The sequence below is a fragment of the Myxine glutinosa genome, chromosome 7 (genome assembly GCF_964187855.1).
Source record: "Myxine glutinosa chromosome 7, kmMyxGlut1.1, whole genome shotgun sequence".
In the NCBI taxonomy this organism is placed as follows: domain Eukaryota; kingdom Metazoa; phylum Chordata; class Myxini; order Myxiniformes; family Myxinidae; genus Myxine; species Myxine glutinosa.
The window spans coordinates 23,303,139-23,328,109 of record NC_136267.1 but is presented as its reverse complement, the minus strand read 5'-3'; the positions used below and the strand labels follow the sequence as shown (position 1 = coordinate 23,328,109).

General features: G+C 45.1%; 1 protein-coding gene across 3 annotated transcripts in view; it reads left to right on the top strand.

Moving 5' to 3' along the window:
- The window catches only part of LOC137431059 (macrophage mannose receptor 1), a 234,554-nt gene that overhangs the window by 66,511 nt on the left and 143,072 nt on the right, over window positions 1-24,971 (top strand). For all 3 annotated transcript variants that reach the window (XR_013624029.1, XM_068121949.2, XM_068121948.2), the window contains exon 11: window positions 24,440-24,591. Coding sequence is in view for 2 of the 3 variants with exons in the window: in XM_068121949.2 (XP_067978050.2) it covers window positions 24,440-24,591 (152 nt within the window). In the remaining variant the exon portion in view is untranslated. The remainder of the gene's footprint in view (window positions 1-24,439; window positions 24,592-24,971) is intronic.

Below are 24,971 nucleotides of genomic sequence, written 5' to 3'. Positions count from 1 at the left end.
CACCACCACGAAAATAAAAACACCTCACAGCCATAAAACACGTAATAAAACCACCTCACAGCCACGAAATTAAAAACACCTCACCACCACGTCATTTAAAAACACCTCACCACCAACTAATTCAAAACACCTCACCACCACAAAATTAAAACACCTCACAGCCTTAAAACATGTAATAAAAACACCTCACAGCCTTAAAACACGTAATAAAAGCACCTCACAGCCACGAAATTAAAAACACCTCACCACCACGTCATTTAAAAACACCTCACCACCAACTAATTCAAAACACCTCACCACCACATAATTAAAAACACCTCACCACCAATTAATTCAAAACACCTCACCACCATGTGATTTAAAAACACCTCACCACCATGTGATTTAAAAATACCTCACCACCACGTCATTTAAAAATACCTCACCACCACGTGATTCACAACCACCACAACATTATTAAAAACACTTCACAACCACGGAAACAAAAGTTTGAGGGAGTCGTTAAGTGTCAACACAGACACTGCCCAGATGTGTAGATATGTAGATAAATGACTGTACCCGAGTTGCCGTTTTGTCATGGTTTAAACCAATCATAATTCAAACAATTATTTTGCACAAATGTATTTGTAATATACGTGATATCACATTTTATAAACAATTGAAGTTGAAAAAAAACAATTTCCCAAAAAAATTCCAAAATAAAAAATAGGAAACTTTTTCAAAAAAGATACCCTTAGGACATACCGACGGGAGAGATATGTGCATTCCAGAAGTTTGGTACCATTTCACAAAAGTTTGAGAAAGTAGTTCCGTGACAACACAACACAACACAGGACAACACAGGACAGACGCTGCACAAATATATATATACTAGCTTGGCTCGGCTCGCTGCGCTCGCCTCACCAAACGTCGATACTGAGGCACGGGCTTATTTTAGCTGAGGCTAATGACTGTACCTGAGTTGCTGTGTTGTCATGATTTTCACCAATCATAATACAAACAATTACTTTGCACAAATGTATTTGTTGTGTTTGTGATATTACATTTTTATAGGCAATTTAGGTTGAAGATTTAGGTTGAATGTTTTTTTTTCAAGAAAGAACCCCTCTGCACATACATAGGGGAGGGGTAGGTGCAGACTGGAAGTTTGGGACGATTACACCTCACCACCACGTAATTCAAAACACCTCACCACCAAGTAATTCAAAACACCGCACCACCACATAATTCAAAACACCGCACCACCACGTAATTCAAAACACCGCACCACCACGTAATTCAAAACACCTCACCACCAAGTAATTCAAAACACCGCACCACCACGTAATTCAAAACACCGCACCACCACGTAATTCAAAACACCGCACCACCACGTAATTCAAAACACCACACCACCATAAAATACGTAATAAAAACACCTCACCACCACGAAATTAAAAACACCTCACTACCACGAAATTGAAAATACCTCACAGCCATAAAACACGTAATAAAAACACCTCACACCCATAAAACACGTAATAAAAACACCTCACCACCACGAAAACAAAAACACCTCACAGCCATAAAACATGTAATAAAAACACCTCACAGCCATAAAACACGTAATAAAAACACCTCACAACCACGAAAATAAAAACACCTCACAGCCATAAAACACGTAATAAAAACACCTCACCACCACAAAATTAAAAACACCTCACAGCCATAAAACACGTAATAAAACCACCTCACAGCCGTAAAACACGTAATAAAAACACCTCACCACCACGAAATTAAAAACGCCTCACAGCCATAAAACACATAATAAAAACACCTCACAGCCATAAAATCAGTAATAAAAACACCTCACAGCCACGAAATTAAAAACACCTTACCACCAAGTAATTCAAAACACCTCACCACCACATAATTCAAAACACCTCATCACCAACTAATTCAAAACACCTCACCACCACATAATTAAAAACCTCACCACCACGTAATTATAAATACCTCACCACCACGTAATTCAAAACACCTCACCACCATGTGATTTAAAAACACCTCACCACCATGTGATATTAAAACACCTCACCACCATGTCATTTAAAAACACCTCACCACCACATAATTCAAAATACCTCACCACCACGTGATTAAAAACCACCAAAACATTATTAAAAACACTTCACAACCACAGAAACAAAAGTTTGTGGGAGTCGTTAAGTGACAACACAGACACTGCCCAGATGTGTCGATATATAGATAAATGACTGGACCCGAGTTGCCGTTTTGTCATGGTTTAAACCAATCATAATCCAAACAATTAGTTTGCACAAATGTATTTGTAATATACGTGATATCACATTTTATAAACAATTGAAGTTGAAAACTTAAGTTGAAAAAAACATTTTTTCCCAAACAAATTCCAAAAAAAAATAAAAATAAAAAAGGATTAAAAAAAAAATACCCTTAGGACATACCGACGGGAGAGATATGTGCATACCAGAAGTTTGGTACGATTTCACAAAAGTTTGAGAAAGTACTTCAGTGACAACACAACACAAGACAACACAGGACAGGACAGACGCTGCACAAATATATATATATATATATATATATATATATATATATATATATATATATATATATATATATACATACATATATATTTCTGTCAGTTGATTGTTTGTTTGCCATTTGTTTTTCAGTGTACAAGAAGGTATAAATAAATGAATGACATGTTTATCTAACCATTTATTCATGGAAAATTATTACGGAAGTGTACCAAGCTGTTTTACTTGCAATTTTCAAAGTGCCCTCCCTCGTGATCGATGCACAATTGCAGCCGAGCAGGCACAGAGTGGCCCACACGCTTGCAGATTTCGATATCAATTTCCTCAAACTTTGCAGTGATTTGAGCCTTCAATTCCTGAATGGTATGAGGCTTTTCACGATAAACAAGGTCTTTCTTGAGCCCCCAAAGAAAGAAATCTGGAGGGGTAAGGTCTGGGAGGCGTGCCGGCCACTCGATTGGACCGCGGCGGCCGATCCACTTTCCAGGATCCACTTACACTTCCGTAATAATTTTCCCCCGAATAAATGGTTAGATAAACATGTCATTCATTTATTTCTACCTTCTTGTACACTGTAATACAAATGGCAAACAAACAATCAACTGACAGAAATATATATATATATATATATATATATATATATATATATATATATATATATATATATATATATATATATATATATATATATATATACAGTGGAACCTTGACTTACGAGTTTAATTCGTTCTGTGACCGAGCTCGTAACTCAAATTGCTCGTATCTCAAATCAAATTTCCCCATTGAAATGCATTGAAATGCTATTAATCCGTTCCAGCCCGCCAAAAACCACACCAATTTTTTTTTAAATATACAGTATATATAAAAATATCTCGCGCTTTATATTTCACCTGTATGCAGCATACAAGTTGGCAGGATGGCCTGGACTGGAGGTACGCACACTTGACTCTAAAGTCTAAACTGTCCAGCCTGGGTTTGAATCCCGACCCAGCTATAACCTGTCATGGGTGAATCACGGGCAGGGTGATTCATCAATGTGTGTACCGCTAAACTGGGCGCCCCGTTTGCGTCCCATTAGTTGTTGGATGTTAAGGATCTCACCGTGTTTTCCACAAAGAGAAGGCGAGCTATCGCCGGCATTCTGAACAAGTTGTGGCCTGGCATGCTCTTCTCCTCTGCCGTTATATACGTCCTCCTCGACACCTCGCTCATGTTTTTCGACGATTGCGTGTTTTATATCCAAGCACATCATCCTCTTCTTCTTCTCAGCACTGCACTTGCCACTCACTTTCTTAGGCCCCATGGTTAAAACTAAGAAATTTTCCGAAATAACCAAAATGCGAAAAAAAAAATGCAGCGCTGTACGACAAAGATACGTACTGTACGTGCACGGCAAGATAACCACGTGACCAGAACCCACCTGGCGGCGTGAACTCGAAATAACCAAAATGCGAAAAAAAAAATGCGACGCTATACGACAGAGATACGTACTGTACGTGCACGGCAAGATAACCACGTGACCAGAACCCACCTGGCGGCGTGAACTCGAAATAACCAAAATGCGAAAAAAAAAATGCAGCGCTATACGACAGAGATACATACTGTACGTGCACGGCAAGATAACCATGTGACCGGAACCCACCTGGCGGCGTAAACTCAAAATAACCGAAATGCGAAAACTAAAATGCAGCGCTATACGACAGAGATACTGTACTTGAACGGCAAGATAACCACGTGACCGGGTGGCGAAAGCTCGTAACTCGGATCTCGGCTCGCATCTCAAAGCAATAAACCGCCGGAGCGACGGCTCGTATCTCGAAAAACTCGTAAGTTGGGGCACTCGTAAGTCAAGGTTCCACTGTATATATATATATTGTTACGGACGCGGATAAGATGTTACTGGATTTGCCGAGCGGATGGCCGCCGCGCCCGAACAGTTACCCCAACTAACCCGATTCCTGAACGTTGGCCAAAATCGCACCACAGATATTCAATAGGGAAAATACAAAGGCGACACGGATGTGAAGAAGAAGAAAGAGACAAAAAGAAGAAGGAGACGATTATTATTTATTACTATTTACAGGATTGAAAGAAACCAAGGAAGAAGGAAAGATAAGAAAATAAAGCAGAAAGAGGGACGGACCAGAAAGACACAGTGAAAATACTAGCTTATCTATTACAGTCTTACTTAACCCAGGACAGAACAAATGAAGACGGACTCACACGAATGGGGAATGGAGGCAGGAACGATTGGCTGGACCGGGAGGAAGGTTCAGCTCGGACCACAAGCTGGAAGGCTTGGCAGGGCGCACAGCAAGCCGGGCCTCGTCAGGCTGGGAGCGAGCAGGGCGACGTCGTGCACTTCTCTCAGAGGCTTCCCCGCGCTTCTCTCGCGCACTTGTGTTAAAGGCTTCCCCCGCGCTTCTGTCGCACTTGTCTCAGTGGCTTCCTTCTCGTTTCTCTTCCCTCCTCGCGCACTTCTCTCTCAAGCTCGTCTCTTTGCAGAACTCAGAACTCATCTCAGGTGGGGGCGTCTCCCATGGGTTATATATAGCCCCACCCTTGAACCTTTTCGAACCTCCCCAATCGCTCTTCCTCCGCCCTCTCAAACCAAACCCCTCGTGCTTGGTTGGTTGTTCGGGGCTGGCTCACTCCTCCCCTCTATGACGAGGTGGAGACACGCCCTTCTTCTCCGAGCCGGAGCACATGGCAATGGCGGCGAATGCAGTTGGCAATCGAGGCTTTGGGAATGGGGCTTTGGGAATGAAAATAAAAGGGGATCTATTTATTTGAATTCGGTGCAATGGAGTGTCAATTAATGGAAGACAAGGCCTTACCCTACTACACAGAATAAGGATATAACTGTCAACAAGGGGTAAATCTATGATTGGCTAACGTGAGTGCTTATGAAATAACTACGGAACGACCTTTGACCTTTATACACAGACTGGAGGCAGGAGGGTCCAGAATAAAGCAATAAAAACAAAAAAAACACAATCCTCATATCCACAACAAAAAAAAAAAATATATATATATATATATATTATATATATATATTATATAATATATATATATATATTTATATATAACCAGAAATCGGGTGCTACTTCTGACTCACCCTGTATATACACTGCTTGCGTTTTTTCCCGCGGGAGCGATTAATATGTTTTGTGAAGATCGTTTCCATAAAACCACCAGATATTTAATTCAATTTTCCAGAATTTCCCAATATCTGCATTCAATTTTATTCTCTTCCTCTTATGGAAATTTTATATCTGCATTCAATTTTATTCTCTTCCTCTTATGGAAATTTTATGTCTGCATTCAGTTTTATTCTATTTTATTCGCTTCCTTTTATGGAAGTTTTGTGAAGATTTGTGAGGAAAATTAATTTGTTCCAACACACTGTAACCAAGGCTTTTAACCAAGCCTCCACCAAACTATTTCCAATTGCAATTATCAATTTAAACAATTAAATTCAAAATGTTCGTTAAAAATTCGAACAATAAAATTCAAAGTCAACAAATTCATTTTATAAACAGATCTTGGAATATTTTAACGACCACTCTTCCAAATATATTTATCTCAACCTTGCAAATATTTGTACAATCATATAATTTTGCTCCCTTATCCCTTAACTCTTAGACATTTTATTTACAATCGTACTTGTTTTTTATTCACAGATTTTACAATTTCTTATGCTTTGCCAAAATTATATACATATACAGTCTCGTGAAAAAGTAAGTACACACCATGTAAAGTTTTGACTTTTTCAACATATTTCAACATACAGCTATTTGATCTTCATTTCAACAATATTGATAGATAAAGGTGATATAATATAACAAATATCATGAAACATTTACATTTTGTAGTCCATTGTATAATTTAAATAAACATAAATGCAAATTTCGCATGTGGAAAAAGTAAGTACACCCCTACATTTATCACTACTTCAAATACCGAAAATTAGAATCAGGTGCACCAGCTCAGGTGCAAATGATTAGAACATCGTTAGAGAGGATCTTGGAGGAACCTGTCTTATTTAAACCTCAGACATTTAGTTTGGTTTGCTCTTTGTTGTTGAAGTGTGCGGCGTCACCATGCCAAGATCAAAAGAGCTCTCTGAGGCCATCAGAAAGAAGGTTATAGATGCCTACGAGTCTGGGAAGGGATTTAAAAAGATCTCCAAACAATTTGAAGTCAATCATTCGACTGTGCGGAAGATAATCTACAAGTGGAGAAGATTCCAAACAACTGCCAACTTGTTCAGGCCAGGCCGCCCCAGCAAGTTCAGCCCGAGAGCAGACCCCAAGATGCTGAAAGAAGTCTCGAAGAACCCCAGAATGTCATCACGGGACCTACAGGTAGGTCTTGCCACTGTTGATGCCAAAGTACACGAGAGTACCATTAGAAAGAGGCTGCACACATTTGATCTACATGGGAGGTGTATCTGGAGGAAACCGTTGCTGTCCAGAAAGAACATCAGGGCAAGACTAAAGTTTGCCAATGAACACCGAGGCAAAGACCAGCACTTCTGGAACAATGTGCTCTGGACAGATGAGTCAAAGGGAGAGCTATTTGGCCACAGCACCAGAAGACATGTTTAGCGAAAACCAAAGACAACATTTGACCACAGAAAACCAAAGACAACATTTGACCACAAGAACCTGATACCAACTGTAAAGGATGGTGGTGGAAGTATTATGGTTTGGGGCAGCTTTGCTGCATCAGCGCCTGGGCAGCTCACCATCATAAAATCCACTATGAATTCTTCATTGTACCAGAGGGTGCTTGAGGATAATGTGAGGCCATCTGTCGGAAAGTTGAAGCTCAACCGAAGGTTAACCTTGCAACATGACAATGACCCTAAACAAACAAGTAAATCCACCAAGGAATGGCTGAAAAGAAAGAAATGGAGGGTTCTGGAATGGCCTAGTCAAAGCCCGGATCTAAATCCCATCGAGATGTTGTGGGGGGATTTGAAACGAGCTGTGCATGCAAGAAACCCCTCAAACATCGCACAGCTGAAAGAATTCTGCATGGAGGAGTGGGCATTTCTCCCAGTCGATGTCAGAGACTGGTAGACAGTTATAAGAAATGCCTACTTGAGGTTGTTTCTGCCAAAGGGGGCAATACCACCTATTAGAGCCAAGGGTGTACTTACTTTTTCCACATGCGAAATTTGCATTTATGTTTATTTAAATTATACAATGGACTACAAAATGTACATGTTTCATGATATTTGTTATATTATATCACCTTTATCTAATCAATATTGTTGAAATGAAGATCAAATAGCTGTATGCTGAAATATGTTGAAAAAGTCAAAACTTTACTTACTTTTTCACGTGACTGTATATATATACATATCTCATATTCATCCAATGGGTTTTTACACCTGACAACTGTCCCACTGTAGCATTTTAATAGACCTTTGAAAATATTTCCCAAATAGAGGGATCAATAAATTCCCTTCTTTGTTTACCAAAATACTCATCTGTAAATTACGTATGCAATTACAGTTTGTTTTTTTTCCAATTTGTTTGGGCTTTATGGCCGTAGAAGTTGCTGTTTACATGCAGTACCTTTTATCTACCAAGCAATTATACTTTCACATGAGACCTCCACCAGATATAAAACCTGGGATTTCTAATCATATTGATGCATAACATCAGGACAACTAGGCTGCACATAAAATTACGCTTCCTTTACTACCATAAATGCATTCTATTATTAGTCCCCTACCGGTGTACACCGGAGGGGACTATAGGTTTGCACTCCGTCCCTCCGTCTGTCAGTCCGTCAGTCCGTCAGTCCGTCACGCAAAGACCAGCTTTCCGGACTTTTTTCTAAACTCTTAATGCTAATGATTTCAAACTTGGTACATGGTTTCCTCATGATAAGTTACAGATCAAGTTCAAACTTCACGACGTTTCGATTATTTTTGACAAAGTTATGGCATTTTGAACTTTGGTAATTTCCCCAACAGTTTTCCGGACTATAATTTGGAGTGCGGTAAGTCAAAGCTGTTAATATTCCTTGTTTTAACTCCAATTTACATTCTTTTTCCCCTTTTAGTGAGAAGTAGGGGGTCTGTGCAACCATTCATGATCTTTATTTGGTGCAAATTGGATAATTTTTAGCCGAGTTACCTCAGACCGTGAGTTGGTAATTATATAATTCACACAGTTTTACAGACGACAGACTGCCGGTAGCAGACATGTATTGCAGCGCAATACTCAGAATGCTTGTTGTTATTATTTTTTTCGTAGCACAAACAAAAGATGTCATCCCTACTCTAGTTAATTATAGATCCATTGTTTTGGAGCTGTCTTCCAACTTCCATAAGGAAGAATCATAACTCTAATATTGGTTTCAAAATATATCATTAAATGTAACCAGCATCATAAGATTATTCACTCATCACGTCATTCTACTTCCAAAAGTCAAGATACATTTAGGTCTACCATTACCATTTCTTGTGTTATCAATTCAACAAAATTTTAGCCAGAACAAATTCCCTGGTACTTATCAAAATATTACCATTGAATGAATGATCGTTTTTTAAAGGCCATTTTCCCCGCTAGAGTGGGGGTTAGCTTTGCGGGCCCCATGACAATCATGGTTCCCTGTTTGAGGCAATGTTTTTATGGCCGGATGCCCTTCCTGATGCCAACCCTTGGTCACCTCTCACGATGCGCAGGGATACGGTGTACCTATTCTAAATCGGGGTACACACCAGGATCATTCATCCCAGCAAGCTGGTACTCAATTTGCCGACCTCGGAAAGATGACAGGCTGAGTCAACCCCCCTGGCGTTAATTTAGCGATCGACTGGGATTCGAACCCAGGATCCTAGGATCCCAAGCCAGCACCCTAACCGCTAAGCCAACACCATTCTCAGGGAGTATTTAAAAATCCTCTTACATAAATCATCAGGCTCATCTTGGTGAGCTCTTACCCATCATTGCATATGTCTTTGTCAATATACATATCGTCTACCTACCCCCAATTCACATCCATACCTACAGCATAATTGCATTCTACCAAAATCCAACTTTATATGTATCAGAAAGCCATGAGCAGAAAGTACTCTGCTAAGTCCGTGTAAGATTCCTGACAAATTTGGCTAATTTTACTCCCAAAGGCATATCATTACTTTTTATTTGGTGAACCTTCTACCCATAAATAGTACTGTATCCTCATATGGTCATTATCAAAATGGAATCCCAAGGTTACTCACAATTTCCCTCATACTGTTAATTAATGGCTGCTTATAACTCAGCACATCAAAAGAAGGAGCAATCTTTGCATTTCAATCTGCCTTTTCAAATGAGATAACTGTTATAATCAAATTATGTCTCTTATTTCATGGATATTTTATCCCGACCATATCATGTTATTTATTGTGAGACAGATATACCGCCGTTCTCAGCGATCTTAAAAAAAAAAAAATACACAAACCCATGCATTATGTACACTTGTTTGCGTCTGTACCATTATTTTTTCCCATAACAGGGTGGGTGTCATTTTCATAAAATCTGTCCATCAATTTTCGTCCATTAATTTTTTAGAAACACACACAATGTTAACATTTAGACCAACGTTTTGTCCCACAATAGACTATCCAGTTGTTTTTCCCATATGGTCTTTCATTATTAAAATGTGCAGCTCCCTTTTACTTCCGTGGTCAATTCCCCCCATATTATTTAACCCAAAATTGATAAACACACACCCTCATACACCAGATGAACAATGCCAATTGTCCAAAAACCCACGTGATCATCCTGTGACTTCCCTGTGATAATCATGTTATCATTAAATTAATTTGTTGTCAACAACACAAGTTTCATTATCATAGTGTTTACACATGCGCCAGTGATTTTAAAAAGTGCTTCACACATGTTTATTACAACACCTCCATGTTCAGGCCTCGAGAGAGTGTTTTTATAATCATTTTGGGTTTTTGGGGTTTTTCATATTGGGTCATATTGGGTTTTTACTGCTTGGGTTTTTCCCGGGAATGATAGAGTAATATGTTTTGTGATTGTCATGCAGGAAATATTTCAAAACATATTTCATTAAAATTTCCCAGGCAACGCCGGATCCCGGTACTTCAGTTAGTATTGCATATTTAAAAAGTAAAAGTAAAATTTTTGACACCTCTTAATCAACCAACTTCTTCCATACATTGTCCTTTATTTCATTTCCCTTTCCTTTTCATCTCTCAACGTCCTCTCATATTTGTCTTTTTTGTTAATTTTTTCCTGACGTCATGAGTGATGGCGGACCAAAGTCACTGACTGCCAAGTTTGTCTTCTGACTTGTCAGCCCTGAAACTTTGGGCTTGCTGCTGTCATTGTACCGCTGAGGCACGAACACCACCTAGAATGCTTTTTTGGATACAACATTGACTTTATGTAAACAATGTTACTGTGTGATGCATAACCACAGTTGAATGTAAAGTTTGAAGATGCTCCGTCTTGTAACTACCTCAAAGAAGTTTTCTACCCACAATTCTCAATCACACTTAAACTGTGATGAAGAAGTATTATACTTGCATCATACGAGCTCATTTGCACTCTTTTGCATAATTATAATTGAAAAACGAAGGTCTTCATTTCGTGTCTCACTTGAATTTAACAATTTGGAGGTTAACAAAAAAAACCTACCGTATTGGAAAAAAAATAATCTCATGCAATAATCATTCAATTATTTCCATTGGTAACGACCAAACGTACATCGAAAAGGATGATGTTTGCAATCATTTTGAAAAGCTATTTTTCACTGGATATATGTAATAACATTCATGAAATTGATTGTCCCCATCACGCTTTTAGATTCCATGGTTCATTTGGTTCATTTTCTGGTACTTTTTACTTGTTCTCCTACAATTGAGGGCCTTGAATCCTTGTGCTTTTAGCTTCCAAGCTGCTGATGAAACGAGCTCATTTTATTGCATGGCAGGTGGCGAACTGAGAATAAAAGCAAGTCTTGAAAGCAAAATAAAAATACAAACATTGCACAGCATGCGATATGCAATCACCATTATTTTATGGTGTTTGGAAATGAGCCAAACAGTTACTTGTGGTTGCTGGTTCGCTAGTTTCTGTGCTTGAGCATATTGCATACTGTGCTTGAGTGGTTTTCTTAGACTATTCTATTAAGCGAGCATCCTGCAATCGTTGAAATCTCTTAAACTTTCAGGACTGGCTTTGGAAAGTGTCAAATTTATCCTGAATAGCACAGCCACACACTACGGGAGCTGCAGAAAGGGTCATTCCTCTTTGGGGTATATAGATTACAGTCAATCGAAGGTCGGATCTCAAAAACATTGGGTGTGTGTTCATTTAACAAAGTTTATTGTGGATAGATCGCCAAGTGGTTTAAGCATTCGAGCAAGCACTCCATTCAAAACCGTTAAGGAACGGCTGGCTTAGGAAGCACCAGCTAGCTGCTTGGTAAATGAGCACATCCCGGTCTTCCTCCCTTTGTTTCGTATTAAACAGCGGGAGCGAGTTTCAAAAGTTCGCCACGAAAAATGCCACGGTAGCGGAAGAAAGAGCCATGTCATGAACTCAACATTTGTGGGGTATAAAGAGAACCATAGATCTTTGCCCAGTTCTGTAAGTAAACCTTACTTCATGGATGTCGGGATTCCTCCAAATTTCTTCATTTAGTGTTATAAACAGCATTAGCGAATGTTTAAAAAGCAAATCACACGTGTTTGTGGTTTATAATATTTTTTCTTACGGAAGAAGCTGTTGCTCCCACAGAAACGCCATTATAACGATAAGCTATTTATAAACGTTATCACTGCAGGAAAAACGCCTTGGGGAAGTGGGACATTATTAGTATTAATACTGTTTTGTACTAACATTAATAATATGCGATTCTCTTTAATTTTGTTATTCAAAGCAAGGCGTCTTTGGAAAAACGCCACAATAAATCTTCTTTTTTGGACAAACGCCAAAATAAAGCTAACTTAATATGACTATACACCTCAACATGCAACCCATTGACGGCAATGGCTGGGAAAACCGGCTCGGGGGAGAAAACCCCCTTGGTGAGGGGGGTGGGTGGGGGGGGGGGGGAAAGGATTGCGCTCCAACCTTCATTATGTAACCCAAGTCATCCTCTCAAGTTTGGTTGAGATTGGATAAGTAAGGACGGAATGTACTGGCGTCAAAAATTCATCTAACAGACGGACAGACACAAATGGCGTATTTTTGTATGATGATGTCATCTTCGTGCGGGCTGTTACTCTTCAAAATCATTAGCATCATAAAATAAAATCCACGATGTAAAATAGCATTATATATATATATATATATATATATATATATACATATATATATATATATACTGTATATATATATATACTGAACAGCAATAGAAACGTCACTTCATAAAAATAATTCCTGAACATTTCCCATAGAAATATCAATGCATTTCGTTTAGATATCTCGTTATTTACATTAGTCTGTATCTAAATTTAATCCTAACAACCGACAGTGGTGCACACGTGGATAAAAACAGGTCACCAAAACGCAGGCAAAAAAACGACCATGGTACAAAGTCGTGCATGATTCCCATGGAAATCAAAATGCACGTGTGTCTCCTTGTGACTTTCCCTATAAAAGGCACCCCAAAATGTGTGTTCATCATTCGTGTTTCGACGCCAGCGCCATGCCCAGACTTACGAGGATTCAGAGAGACCAGGCTATTGGAAGATTGCATGCTGGACAGACTGCACGACTGGTTGCCAATGCTTTCAATATCAACGTGAGAACCATCTACAGGTTACAGGAATGATACCAGGCCACCAACAGCACCGATGACCGCCCACACAGTGGCAGACCGAGGGTAACAACACCACGACAGGATCGACAGATTGTGCGTCATCACATCCAAGATCGCTTTACGAGGGCGACAGAAACTGCAAGACAAACAGTTGGAACCCACCAGAGACACATTAGTGGTGATACAGTCCGTCGACGTTTGAAGAACAGGGATGTCCGTTGTCACAGGCCGTATCGTGGCCCCATTCTTACAGCTCGACACTGCCGTGACCGACTACAGTGGGCCACACAGCATCAAAATTGGCATTACCAGCAGTGGAGAACCGTTCTTTTCTCAGACGAAAGCCGATACTGTGTTTCCACGGCAGATGGCAGAGTGAGAGTTTGGCGTAGACGTGGGGAACGCTACTCAGATGACTGTGTGATGGAAAGAGACTCATGGGGTGGTCCAAACATCATGGTATGGGGTGCTATTGCTCTCAATCACAAAGTCGGTCCTGTGGTGTTCCAGAATATTGGTCCAAGAAGAGGGAATGGTCTCACAGCTGCTCGCTACATCGATCAAGTCCTCAGACCTCACGTTGTGCCACATTTTGGACGTCACGGAAATCATGTCTTCCAGCAGGACAATGCCCGTGCCCACACTGCCAGAGCAACAAGGAACTTCCTGCAACAGAATGGCATCCAAACCATGCACTGGCCCGCGCTCAGCCCGATTTAAACCCGATAGAGCACTTGTGGGACGAGGTTCATAGAAGACTGAATGACGTTCGACCAAGGCCGACAACTGCAGCTCAATTCAGTCAGACATTTCTCAGAGTGTGGGACCAAGTGACAAATGCCTTCATCAACCGATTAATCCACTCCATGTACAGACGATGTATGGCTGTCATCAACGCTCACAGGGGTCACACAAGATATTGATTTTGACCTCCCTTGTTCTCACCTGGTCTTGTTTTTCTTATTCAGAACATTTCACATTATTGTTTGAACTGTGGTGACCATACCTGTAATGTTTCATGTTGATCCTGAATCTCAATTCGTGAGAATCTCAATTTCATGTTGATCCTGAATCATGACTTGAAAATAAAGACTCCAAAATATTGATTCTGGCTGACGTTTCTTTTGCTGTTCAGTATATATATACAGTCATGTTAAAAAGTAAGTACACCCCATGTAAAGTTTTGACTTTTTCAACATATTTCAACATACAGCTATTTGATCTTCATTTCAACAATATTGACAGATAGAGGTGATATAATAGAACAAATATCATGAAACATTTACATTTTGTAGTCCATTGTATAATTTAAATAAACATAAATGCAAATTTCGCATGTGGAAAAAGTAAGTACACCCTTGGCTCTAATAGGTGGTATTGCCCCCTTTGGCAGAAACAACCTCAAGTAGGCGTTTCTTATAACTGTATACCAGTTTCTGACATCGACTGGGAGAAATTTTTGCCCACTCCTCCATGCAGAATTCTTTCAGCTGTGCGATGTTTGAGGGGTTTCTTGCATGCACAGCTCGTTTCAAATCCCCCCACAGCATATTGATGGGACTTAGATCCGGGCTTTGACTTGGCCATTCCAGAACCCTCCATTTCTTTCTTTTCAGCCATTCCTTGGTGGATTTACTGGTATATTTAGGGTCATTGTCATGTTGCAATGTCCACATTCGGTTGAGCTTCAACTACCCGACAGCTGGCCTCACATTATCCTCAAGCACCCTCTGGTACAATGAAGAATTCATAGTGGATTCTATGATGGTGAGCTGCCCAGGCCCTGATGCAGCAAAGCTGCCCCAAACCATAATATTTCCACCACCATGCTTTACAGTTGGTATCAGGTTCTTGTGGTCAAATGCTGTCTTTGGTTTTCGCCAAACATGTCTTCTGGTACTATGGACAAACAGCTCTACCTTTGACTCATCTGTCCAGAGCACATTGTTCCAGAAGTGCTGGTCTTTGCCTATGTGTTCATTGGCAAACTTTAGTATTGCCCTGATGTTCTTTCTGGACAGCAAAGGTTTCCTCCTGGCACACCTCCCATGTAGATCAAATTTGTGCAGCCTCTTTCTAATGGTAGACTCATGCACTTTGACATCAACAGTGGCAAGGGCTACCTGTACGTCCCATGATGACATTCTGGGGTTCTTCGAGACCTCTTTCAGCATCTTGCGGTCTGCTCCCAGGCTGAACTTGCAGGGGCGGCCTGGCCTGAACAAGTTGGCAGTTGTTTGGAATCTTCTCCACTTGTAGATGATCGTCCGAACAGTCGAATGATTGATTTCAAATTTTTTGGAGATCTTTTTAAATCCCTTCCCAGACTCATAGGCATCTATAACCTTCTTTCTGAAGGCCTCAGAGAGCTCTTTTGATCTTGGCATGGTGACGCCGCACACTTCAACAACAAAGAGCAAAGCAAACTAAATGTCTGAGGTTTAAATAAGACAGGTTCCTCCAAGATCCTCTCTAACGATGTTCTAATCATTTGCACCTGAGCTGGTGCACCTGATTCTAATTTTAGGTATTTGAAGTAGTGATAAATGTAGGGGTGTACTTACTTTTTCCACATGCGAAATTTGCATTTATGTTTATTTAAATTATACAATGGACTACAAAATGTAAATGTTTCATGATATTTGTTATATTATATCACCTTTATCTATCAATATTGTTGAAATGAAGATCAAATAGTTGTATGTTGAAATATGTTGAAAAAGTCAAAACTTTACATGGGGTGTACTTACTTTTTCACGTGACTGTATATATATATATATATATATATATATATATATATATATATATATATATATATAGATATACATATGTGGGAAAATTACATGCCCAGACCAGGAATCAAACCCAGGTCCTCTAGAAAACCATACCAGTGCTCTGCCATCTGAGCTATCTGGGTGACCCTGGTGGAGCATCCAATTTTCTCACACATATAATTGCCACTCTCTTTCCGTCAATGCTTCCGGGGCACTCGCTGCCAACCATAGGACTATCAACGGCATGAACATGAGAGGGTCTTCCTCCAAAAGGGGAACAAATCCACGTCTGCTATTACCAGAGGACTTGTGTTCGATTCCTGGTCTGGGCATGTAATTTTCCCACATATGTTAATTCATTAGTTATAATCCTGTTCATTTATTAAAATTATATATGTCTGCCATAAAGCCCAGATGCCACTCTGCCATAAAGCCCAGATCGGTGTAGTGTTGCAGTGATGGTTGTCCTTCTAGAAGTTTCTCCCATCTCCACACAGGATCTCTGGAGCTCAGCCAGAGTGACCATCGGGTTCTTGGTCACCCCTATTACCAAGGCCCTTCTCCCCCGATTGCTCAGTTTGGCCGGGCGGCCAGCTCTAGAAAGAGTCCTGGTTGTTCCAAACTTCTTCCATTTAAGAATTATGGAGGCCACTGTGCTCTTGGGAACCGTCAATGCAGCAGAGATTTTTTTGTGGGCTTCCCCAAATCTGTGCCTCGACACAATCCTGTCTCTGAGCTCTGCAGGCAGTTCCCTTCCACCTCATGGCTTGGTTTTTGCTCTGATATGCATTGTCAGCTGCGAGACCTTATATAGACAGGTGTGTGCCTTTCCAAATCATGTCCAATCAATTGAATTTACCACAGGTGGACTCCAATCAAGGTGTAGAAACATCTCAAAGATGATCAAGAGAAATGGGAGGCACCTGAGCTAAAGTTCAAGTGTCATAGCAAAGGGTATGAATACTTATGTCGATGTGATATTTCAGTTTTTTCTTTTTAATAAATTTGCAAAACTTTTTAAAATCCTGTTTTCTCTTTGTCATTATGGGGTATTGAGTGTAGATTGATGAGGGAAAAAATGAAATGAAACGATTTCAGCATAAGGCTGCAACATAACAAAATGTGACAAAAGTGAAGGGGTCTGAATACTTTCTGAATGCACTGTACATACACATATATACACACACACACACACACACACACACACACACACACACACACACACACACACACACACACACACACACACACACACACACACACACACACACACACACACACACACACACACACACATCTTTTTTTTCTTTTTTTTTCTCACAGTTCTATCCCTTATGATTTTCAATTCTTATGTGCAACGATGCTCCGATTCTTATGTCCAATTACACACACACACACACACACACACACACACACACACACACACACACACACACACACACACACACACACACTGAAAGTCGTGCGAAAACAAAAAATAAAATAAAAAAAGATTTCACCATTTTAGTTCCTGTCGCTATTTCTAAAAATTCCTGAAAATTGAAACGCATTTTTCTTTGGGCGGTGTATAATCACCCCGAACGAAACAGGCATTACCTCGTTTCCTTTGCTTGAGTTGTTCAAAATGTAATTCATGATCGAAGACGTGTTGTTGAGTCTTAAAATGCACATCCGATCATACAGACATACAGAGCATACAGAGGCCGATCGTAGGCCCATAGAGACCATGCCTCTCTTCATTTTAAAATTTGAATATATCGATAACTTTTCGCTCTACAAAGTAAAAATAGATTTAAACCAAAGGTTATTAATAAATATTGTATTCCATAGTTTACATTATTATGTACATTTTTGAAGTACTGTATTATTTAATTCCATGGTTGGAAAAGAGTTGACTCGCTTAAAACAAACTCTGTATATACACCCCAGGGATATGGAAAAATATAATTAGACTTTGGTTCGATCCAGAACTTCAGTATTCTGTCGCTGTATTTTTACTAAGTAAATAATATAAATAACGAAGTCCTGGGAACGTTCTCTCCTCTATCCTTCCCCTCTCTCCTTCTCTTCTGTCATTCTACTCTCTCATTCCCCTCTCTCCTTCCCTGTGCCGACATAACAGTCGACGCATTCAAAACGGCTGATGGAAAACATGTCGCCGATTTTCTCAACTTTAGCTGAAACTGAGACTTGAACCATCTTCCCCCATTCACACCTTCGCACCATCCACTCCACTCCACAGTTTCCATCCTACTCACTCCACGACCATCCATTCCAATACTCCACACCATTTATTCCATACTGTAGCGGCTGCCGCTGAGTTTTCACAATCGCCTTGCACCTATCAAGGACGCGGAGCGATCACCATGCCGGGCTCGTCCAGGACGCCCGGGCAGGCCCGCGCTCACCTTGCCAGGCCTCGGTCGGGACGCCCGGGCATGCCCGGGCATGCCCGGGCAGGCTCGCCCTCAACTTGCCAGGCCGCAGCCAGGACGCTGGGCCACGCCCCCTGGCGCCGGGCCTGGGCAAACCCCCTGGCGGAATAGATATATATTGCTGAGAGATAAACGGTTTTTCAGAGTGCCTGAGTGTTTGATTTCAATAAAGCAACTCAGATGAATTCCAGCTTTTTGTCGCGTCCATTCTTCTGATCGACGTGGGAGCCCCAGCTCCTTCATTGGTGACCTATCGACATGGACACGGCAGTCGCCCTTAAACTGCCTACCTTCTGGGAGGCTCACGCGGCGGTTTGGTTCGCACAGGCGGAGTCCCTGTTCGCCCTGCGAAGCATAACGGCCGACGACACCCGCTTCCACCATGTGGTAGCTGCGCTCGGGTCGGTTACTGCGGCCCGCGCCCTGAGCCTCCTCGAAAGCCCGCCAGCCGCTGACAAATACGGCGCGATTAAGAAGCTGCTCCTTGATGCTTTCGCCCTCCCATCGGCGGAACGCGCACGGCGCCTGCTCGATCTGCCTGAGCTCGGCGACACGCGCCCTTCCGAGCGCATGGACTACATGCTTTCACTGCTCGGCGAGCACTCTCCGGCATTCCTGTTCCGGGAGCTGTTCTTCCGTCAGCTGCCTAACCCGGTACGCCTCGCCCTGGCAAGCACGACGATCACAGATCCCCGGGCCCTTGCCAGAGAAGCCGACAAGATCTCCGCCGCAGGACAGCGCATCGTAGCGGCGACATGGGACCCACCGCCGTCCGACGCAACACCCAGGGCGCCCGAGCACCCGGCACGGTCGACGGCCGAACTGCCGACGCCATTGGCGGCCGCTCTACCGAGCCGACCACCTCCGGCACGACGACCGAGGCCTCCACCTGACCAAGCGTGGTGTTACTATCATGCCAGGTTCGGACAGAAGGCCCGGACATGCCGACCCCCGTGCACCTTCGGCAGGCCGGGAAACGGCCGGGCCGGCGTTCATTACCAGCCATGAGCGCCGGCCACACGGGCAACTTACTGTTCATCACGGATACAGCGTCCGGACGGCGCTTCCTGTGCGACACCGGCGCCCAACTGAGCGTCATACCCGCCTCTGACCAGGACAGGCAATCCGCGGTTTGCGGCCCCTCCTTAGTTGCAGCCAACGGATCGACTATCCGCACCTTCGGCCCGCGCAACGTCACCCTCTGCTTCGGCGGCCAACGCTTTGCTTGGACGTTTGTAACCGCCAACGTGCCCGTGGCTCTGCTAGGCGCCGACTTCCTCTGCGCACACGGACTGCTGGTGGACGTCCAACGGCGTCGTTTAATCAACGCTGAAACCTTCAGCTCCCTGGTATGCACATTGAGCAGCTCCGTGCCGACTGAGCTGGCATGCACCGTCCCGGCGGCGAACGAGTTTGCTCGCCTGCTCACGGAGTTCCCGGCCCTCACGCGGCCGACGTTTTCGGCCGTCGCAGTACGGCATGGGATCGAGCACCACATACCAACCACGGGCCCGCCGGTCTACGCCAGGGCCCGCCGCCTCGACCCAGCCAAGCTCGCCGTAGCGAAGGCCGAATTCGACGCGTTGGAGCACCTCGGCATCGTGCGGCGCTCCGATAGCGCGTGGGCCTCGCCACTGCACATCGTGCCAAAGCCGGGGGGTGGATGGCGCCCGTGTGGCGACTACCGCCGTCTGAATGACGCTACCACCCCCGACAGGTACCCGATCCCGCATATCCAAGACTTCTCCGACCGTCTGGCGGGACGGGTCATTTTTTCAAAAATTGACCTCATACGGGGATATCACCAGGTACCTGTCAGGGCGGCCGACGTCCCTAAAACGGCAGTCATCACGCCGTTCGGCTTATTCGAATTCTTGCGGATGCCGTTTGGTCTCAAGAACGCGGCTCAGGCGTTCCAGCGCTTGATGGACGGCGTGCTGCGTGACCTGCCGTTCCTTTTCGTTTACCTGGACGACATCCTCGTCGCCAGCACGTCCCGGGCCGAGCACCTCCTCCACCTCCGAACACTGTTCGAGCGCCTCAGCGAGCACGGCCTCATCGTCAACCCGGCCAAATGCCACTTCGGCACGACGGCCGTTGATTTTTTGGGCCATCACATCACCAAGAACGGGGCCGTGCCGCTGCCAACCAAGGTCGAGGCCATCACCACGTTCCCGCGTCCCCGCACCATAAAGGCCCTGCAGGAATTCCTGGGAATGGTGAATTTTTATCACCGCTTCGTGCCCCGCGCTGCTCAGCTCATGCGGCCCCTCTACGAAGCCCTCCGGGGCAAGCCGGCCAAGCACGACATCGCCTGGTCCGCAGCAATGGACGCGGCCTTCCAAGGCTCAAAGCGGGCCCTCGCCGACGCAACACTGCTCGCTCACCCGGTGCTCAACGCTCCCATCGCCCTCACCACGGATGCCTCCGACTACGCGGTGGGCGCCGTACATGAGCAATGGGTGAACGGGGTTTGGCAGCCACTCGCTTTTTTCAGCCGGCAGCTCCGGCCGAACGAGCTCAAATACAGCACGTTTGACCGGGAGCTCCTCGGTCTACACCTGGCCGTCCGCCATTTCCGCCACCTCCTGGAGGGCCGTCCTTTCACGGCGTTCGTCGACCACAAGCCGTTGGTTTACGCCATGGCCAAGGTCACGGAGCCATGGTCGGCCCGCCAACAGCGCCACCTCTCCGCCGTGTCGGAGTTTACCACGGACATCCGGCACGTCGCCGGCAAAAACAACGCCGTGGCCGACTGTCTTTCCCGGGCCAGCGCGAACGCGGTCCACCTGGGCGTGGATTTTGCGCTTATGGCGGCGGACCAAACCACCGACACCACGGTGCAAGCCCTCCGGGCGGCGGACACGGGCCTCCGCCTGGCCGACATCCCCTGCGCGGACACTGTCCTGCTCTGCGACGTCTCCCAAGGCCAGCCTCGCCCCATCGTGCCCGTCGCCTGGCAACGCCGCATCTTCGCCTCCCTCCACGGCCTTTCCCACCCGGGCCGGAAAGCTTCCCAGAAGCTGGTGTCGGCGCGTTTCGTCTGGCACGGCCTTCGTCGGGACGTCCGCGATTGGACCAGCGCCTGCACGGCCTGCCAACGGGCCAAGGTCCACCGACACACCCAGGCCCCGCTGGCACCTTTCACCGTGCCCGAACGACGTTTCGACCACGTCAACGTGGATCTGGTGGGCCCCCTCCCCCCGTCACGGGGGTTCACACACCTGCTCACCATGGTGGACAGGACCACCAGGTGGCCGGAGGCCGTGCCCCTCGTCTCCACCACCACCGCCGACGTGGCGCAGGCTTTCATCGCCACCTGGGTCGCCCGCTTCGGCGCACCGGCGGACATCTCGTCAGACCGCGGTCCACAGTTCACCTCCGAGCTGTGGGGCGCGGTCGCCCGCAACCTGGGGGTCAAGCTCCACCGTACTACGGCCTACCACCCCCAAGCAAACGGGTTGTGCGAGCGATTCCACCGCTCCATGAAGGCCGCGCTCATGGCCGGCCTTCAAGACGTCGGGTGGGCCGACCGGCTGCCGTGGGTCCTTTTGGGCCTTCGCACGGCCCCCAAGGAAGACCTCCAGGCATCCACCGCCGAGCTTGTCTATGGCCAGGTGCTACGCGTCCCGGGCGAATTTGTGCCCGACGCTACCAGTCCCTGGTCCGCAGCTCACCAGCGCTCGGACCTCCAGGAGGCCGCCCGACGGTTTGCCCCCGTGCCAACATCCCGCCACGGTGACCCCCAGTCCTACGTCCCCCCAGCACTCCGCACAGCGGAGTATGTTTTTGTGCGTCACGACGCACATCGGTGGCCACTCCAGCCGCCGTACGACGGGCCCTTCCGGGTGCTGCGACGGGACGACAAGTCGTTCGTCATCGACATCGGCGGCAGGTCGGACCGGATTGCTGTGGACCGCCTCAAGCCGGCACACGTGGACGTCGACCACCCACCACGGGTGGCCCTTCCGCCACGGCGAGGCCGCCCCCCGTCCACGGTGCCCCCCACTCGACCGCCCACCACCTCACCGGACCCCCTCCCACGACCTGCCAGGGGTCGCTTCGGCCGGGTCGTCAGGACCCCCCTCAAATTGACCCTGCCGGTGCAAGTCGATTCTGGGGGGACGTGTGTAGCGGCTGCCGCTGAGTTTTCACAATCGCCTTGCACCTATCAAGGACGCGGAGCGATCACCATGCCGGGCTCGTCCAGGACGCCCGGGCAGGCCCGCGCTCAACTTGCCAGGCCTCGGTCGGGACGCCCGGGCATGCCCGGGCATGCCCGGGCAGGCTCGCCCTCAACTTGCCAGGCCGCAGCCAGGACGCTGGGCCACGCCCCCTGGCGCCGGGCCTGGGCAAACCCCCTGGCGGAATAGATATATATTGCTGAGAGATAAACGGTTTTTCAGAGTGCCTGAGTGTTTGATTTCAATAAAGCAACTCAGATGAATTCCAGCTTTTTGTCGCGTCCATTCTTCTGATCGACGTGGGAGCCCCAGTTCCTTCAATACAACCATTCTCCATTCACCTGTAGTTGCACACCTGTGCAATCATACCTGGTTGCACCTGCACCCTCCTTCCTTCCTGGACCATTTGGTCAGCACAATACTCATCACCATCACTCACTCAAACACTGCTCCATCCACCTGTCCAGTTGCACACCTGTGCAATCACACCTGTTCAATCACACCTGTTCACAGACTGTCCCAGGCGAATTAGTCGAGATGAAGCCGTGAGGGAGACTCAATGAATGGGCTTTCTGTTACAGGCCTTCGAAATGCATTTTGTTCTATAAACGGTAACTTTCATCGAATTTTATTCCCGTTTTTTGCAACCGAGTCTAAAACCATGTAAGCGACTGTGAAAAATGAAATTATATATCGAGTTAGAGTTGAAATAAAACTGTGAGAGAGAGAGCAAGACACCACGGGCCGAACAAAAGAGGCCTCAAAACTATGCGAGTAAACAACATGGTGGATATTTGTTTTTGAAGCCTCTTCCAGAATGGTTGGAGCTACTCTCTCAACAGAGGAAGCCACACCCCCGGACAGCTGTCCGACAGACAGATAGACAGACAGAATCACCTACGGAGAATGTAAAATAGATCAGGCCCGTATTTACAAAGCAGGTTTTACTGGAAAGTATGTACAGGGAAATTCACAAGCACGCATACATTCTCCTTACCGCCCTTATTGACATCTGCACCATCGGATCCTGATCAGTCACTTAGCAACTTGACACAAACATGGCGCCAAACATGTATCCAGTGTGAAAGGAGAGATGGATGAGGGCAGAATGAGATGAGATAAGAGAAAGACGAAGTTTGGGGTCATGTGTGAAGACCCTGCTCTCCTTGCACTCACCTAGTTGAGCTTGTGCTCCCCAATGGTTCTGGTAGATGAACTTATGCCTGGACCGCTTGTGCTCCGCCCTCGATACCTCCTCCACACACCCAATGGGATGCCTTTTCCATGCACCCAGGGATGGACCATCCGAGGTGCAAACTTGATGCTGGTGTTTGGTGAGAAAATGCTGGAGGTGTGCTTGGCGAAGTGGGCAAATACCTATTTTGGGGGGATTTAACCTCTGTAGACCCCTTTAGACCTTGATGTTTTAAATTCCGTGAACAAACTTTTGTCCATCTTGGGTGATGAAGGTTGTGGTCAAGTTTCATCGAAATTGTGTGCGGAGTTTTGGAGAAGTTCGGAGTGTTTTCATACAATTTGGCTGCCTGACTGACTTGCCTGACTGATAGATAGACACCCCGCGATGCTAATACCTCCCCTGAACAATTTCTGTTCCAGGTGAGCTAAAAACTGGTGAACCATTTTAAATGAGTTTGTGACCACCTTGTGTCAAACCTTTTCAGGTTCGAGCAGGCCTTTCTCAACAGCCTCGTGGGTGATGTGATTAAAAATGGAGCTGTCTGGCTTGGTCAAACAGATCGTGATCATCCTGGAACATTCAGTTGGACTGATGGAACAGCCCTGATGTACTCCCATTGGAACAAAGGCCAGCCAGGTTTGGAGAACCACATTTATGCACATTGTAGTGTAGCTTTGACTCATCCAGAAGTTAAAATCCACATTGAACATTTGATGCATATAATGATCATAGTTATTAGCGCGTGCCCTGCACATCAGGAGACAGGACATTGTAATCACTTGTGTGTGTGTGTGTGTGTGTGTGTGTGTGTGTGTGTGTGTGTGTGTGTGTGTGTGTGTGTGTGTGTCTGTGTCTGTGTCTGTGTCTGTGTCTGTGTCTGTGTCTGTGTCTGTGTCTGTGTGTGTGTGTCTGGGCCTGGGCCTTCACTTTTTTTTGACCATTTGCGTTTTGTCATCAAATTTTCACCAAAGCTTTATTATGGTAATATGGAGAAGACATTACTGATTTTATCAAAA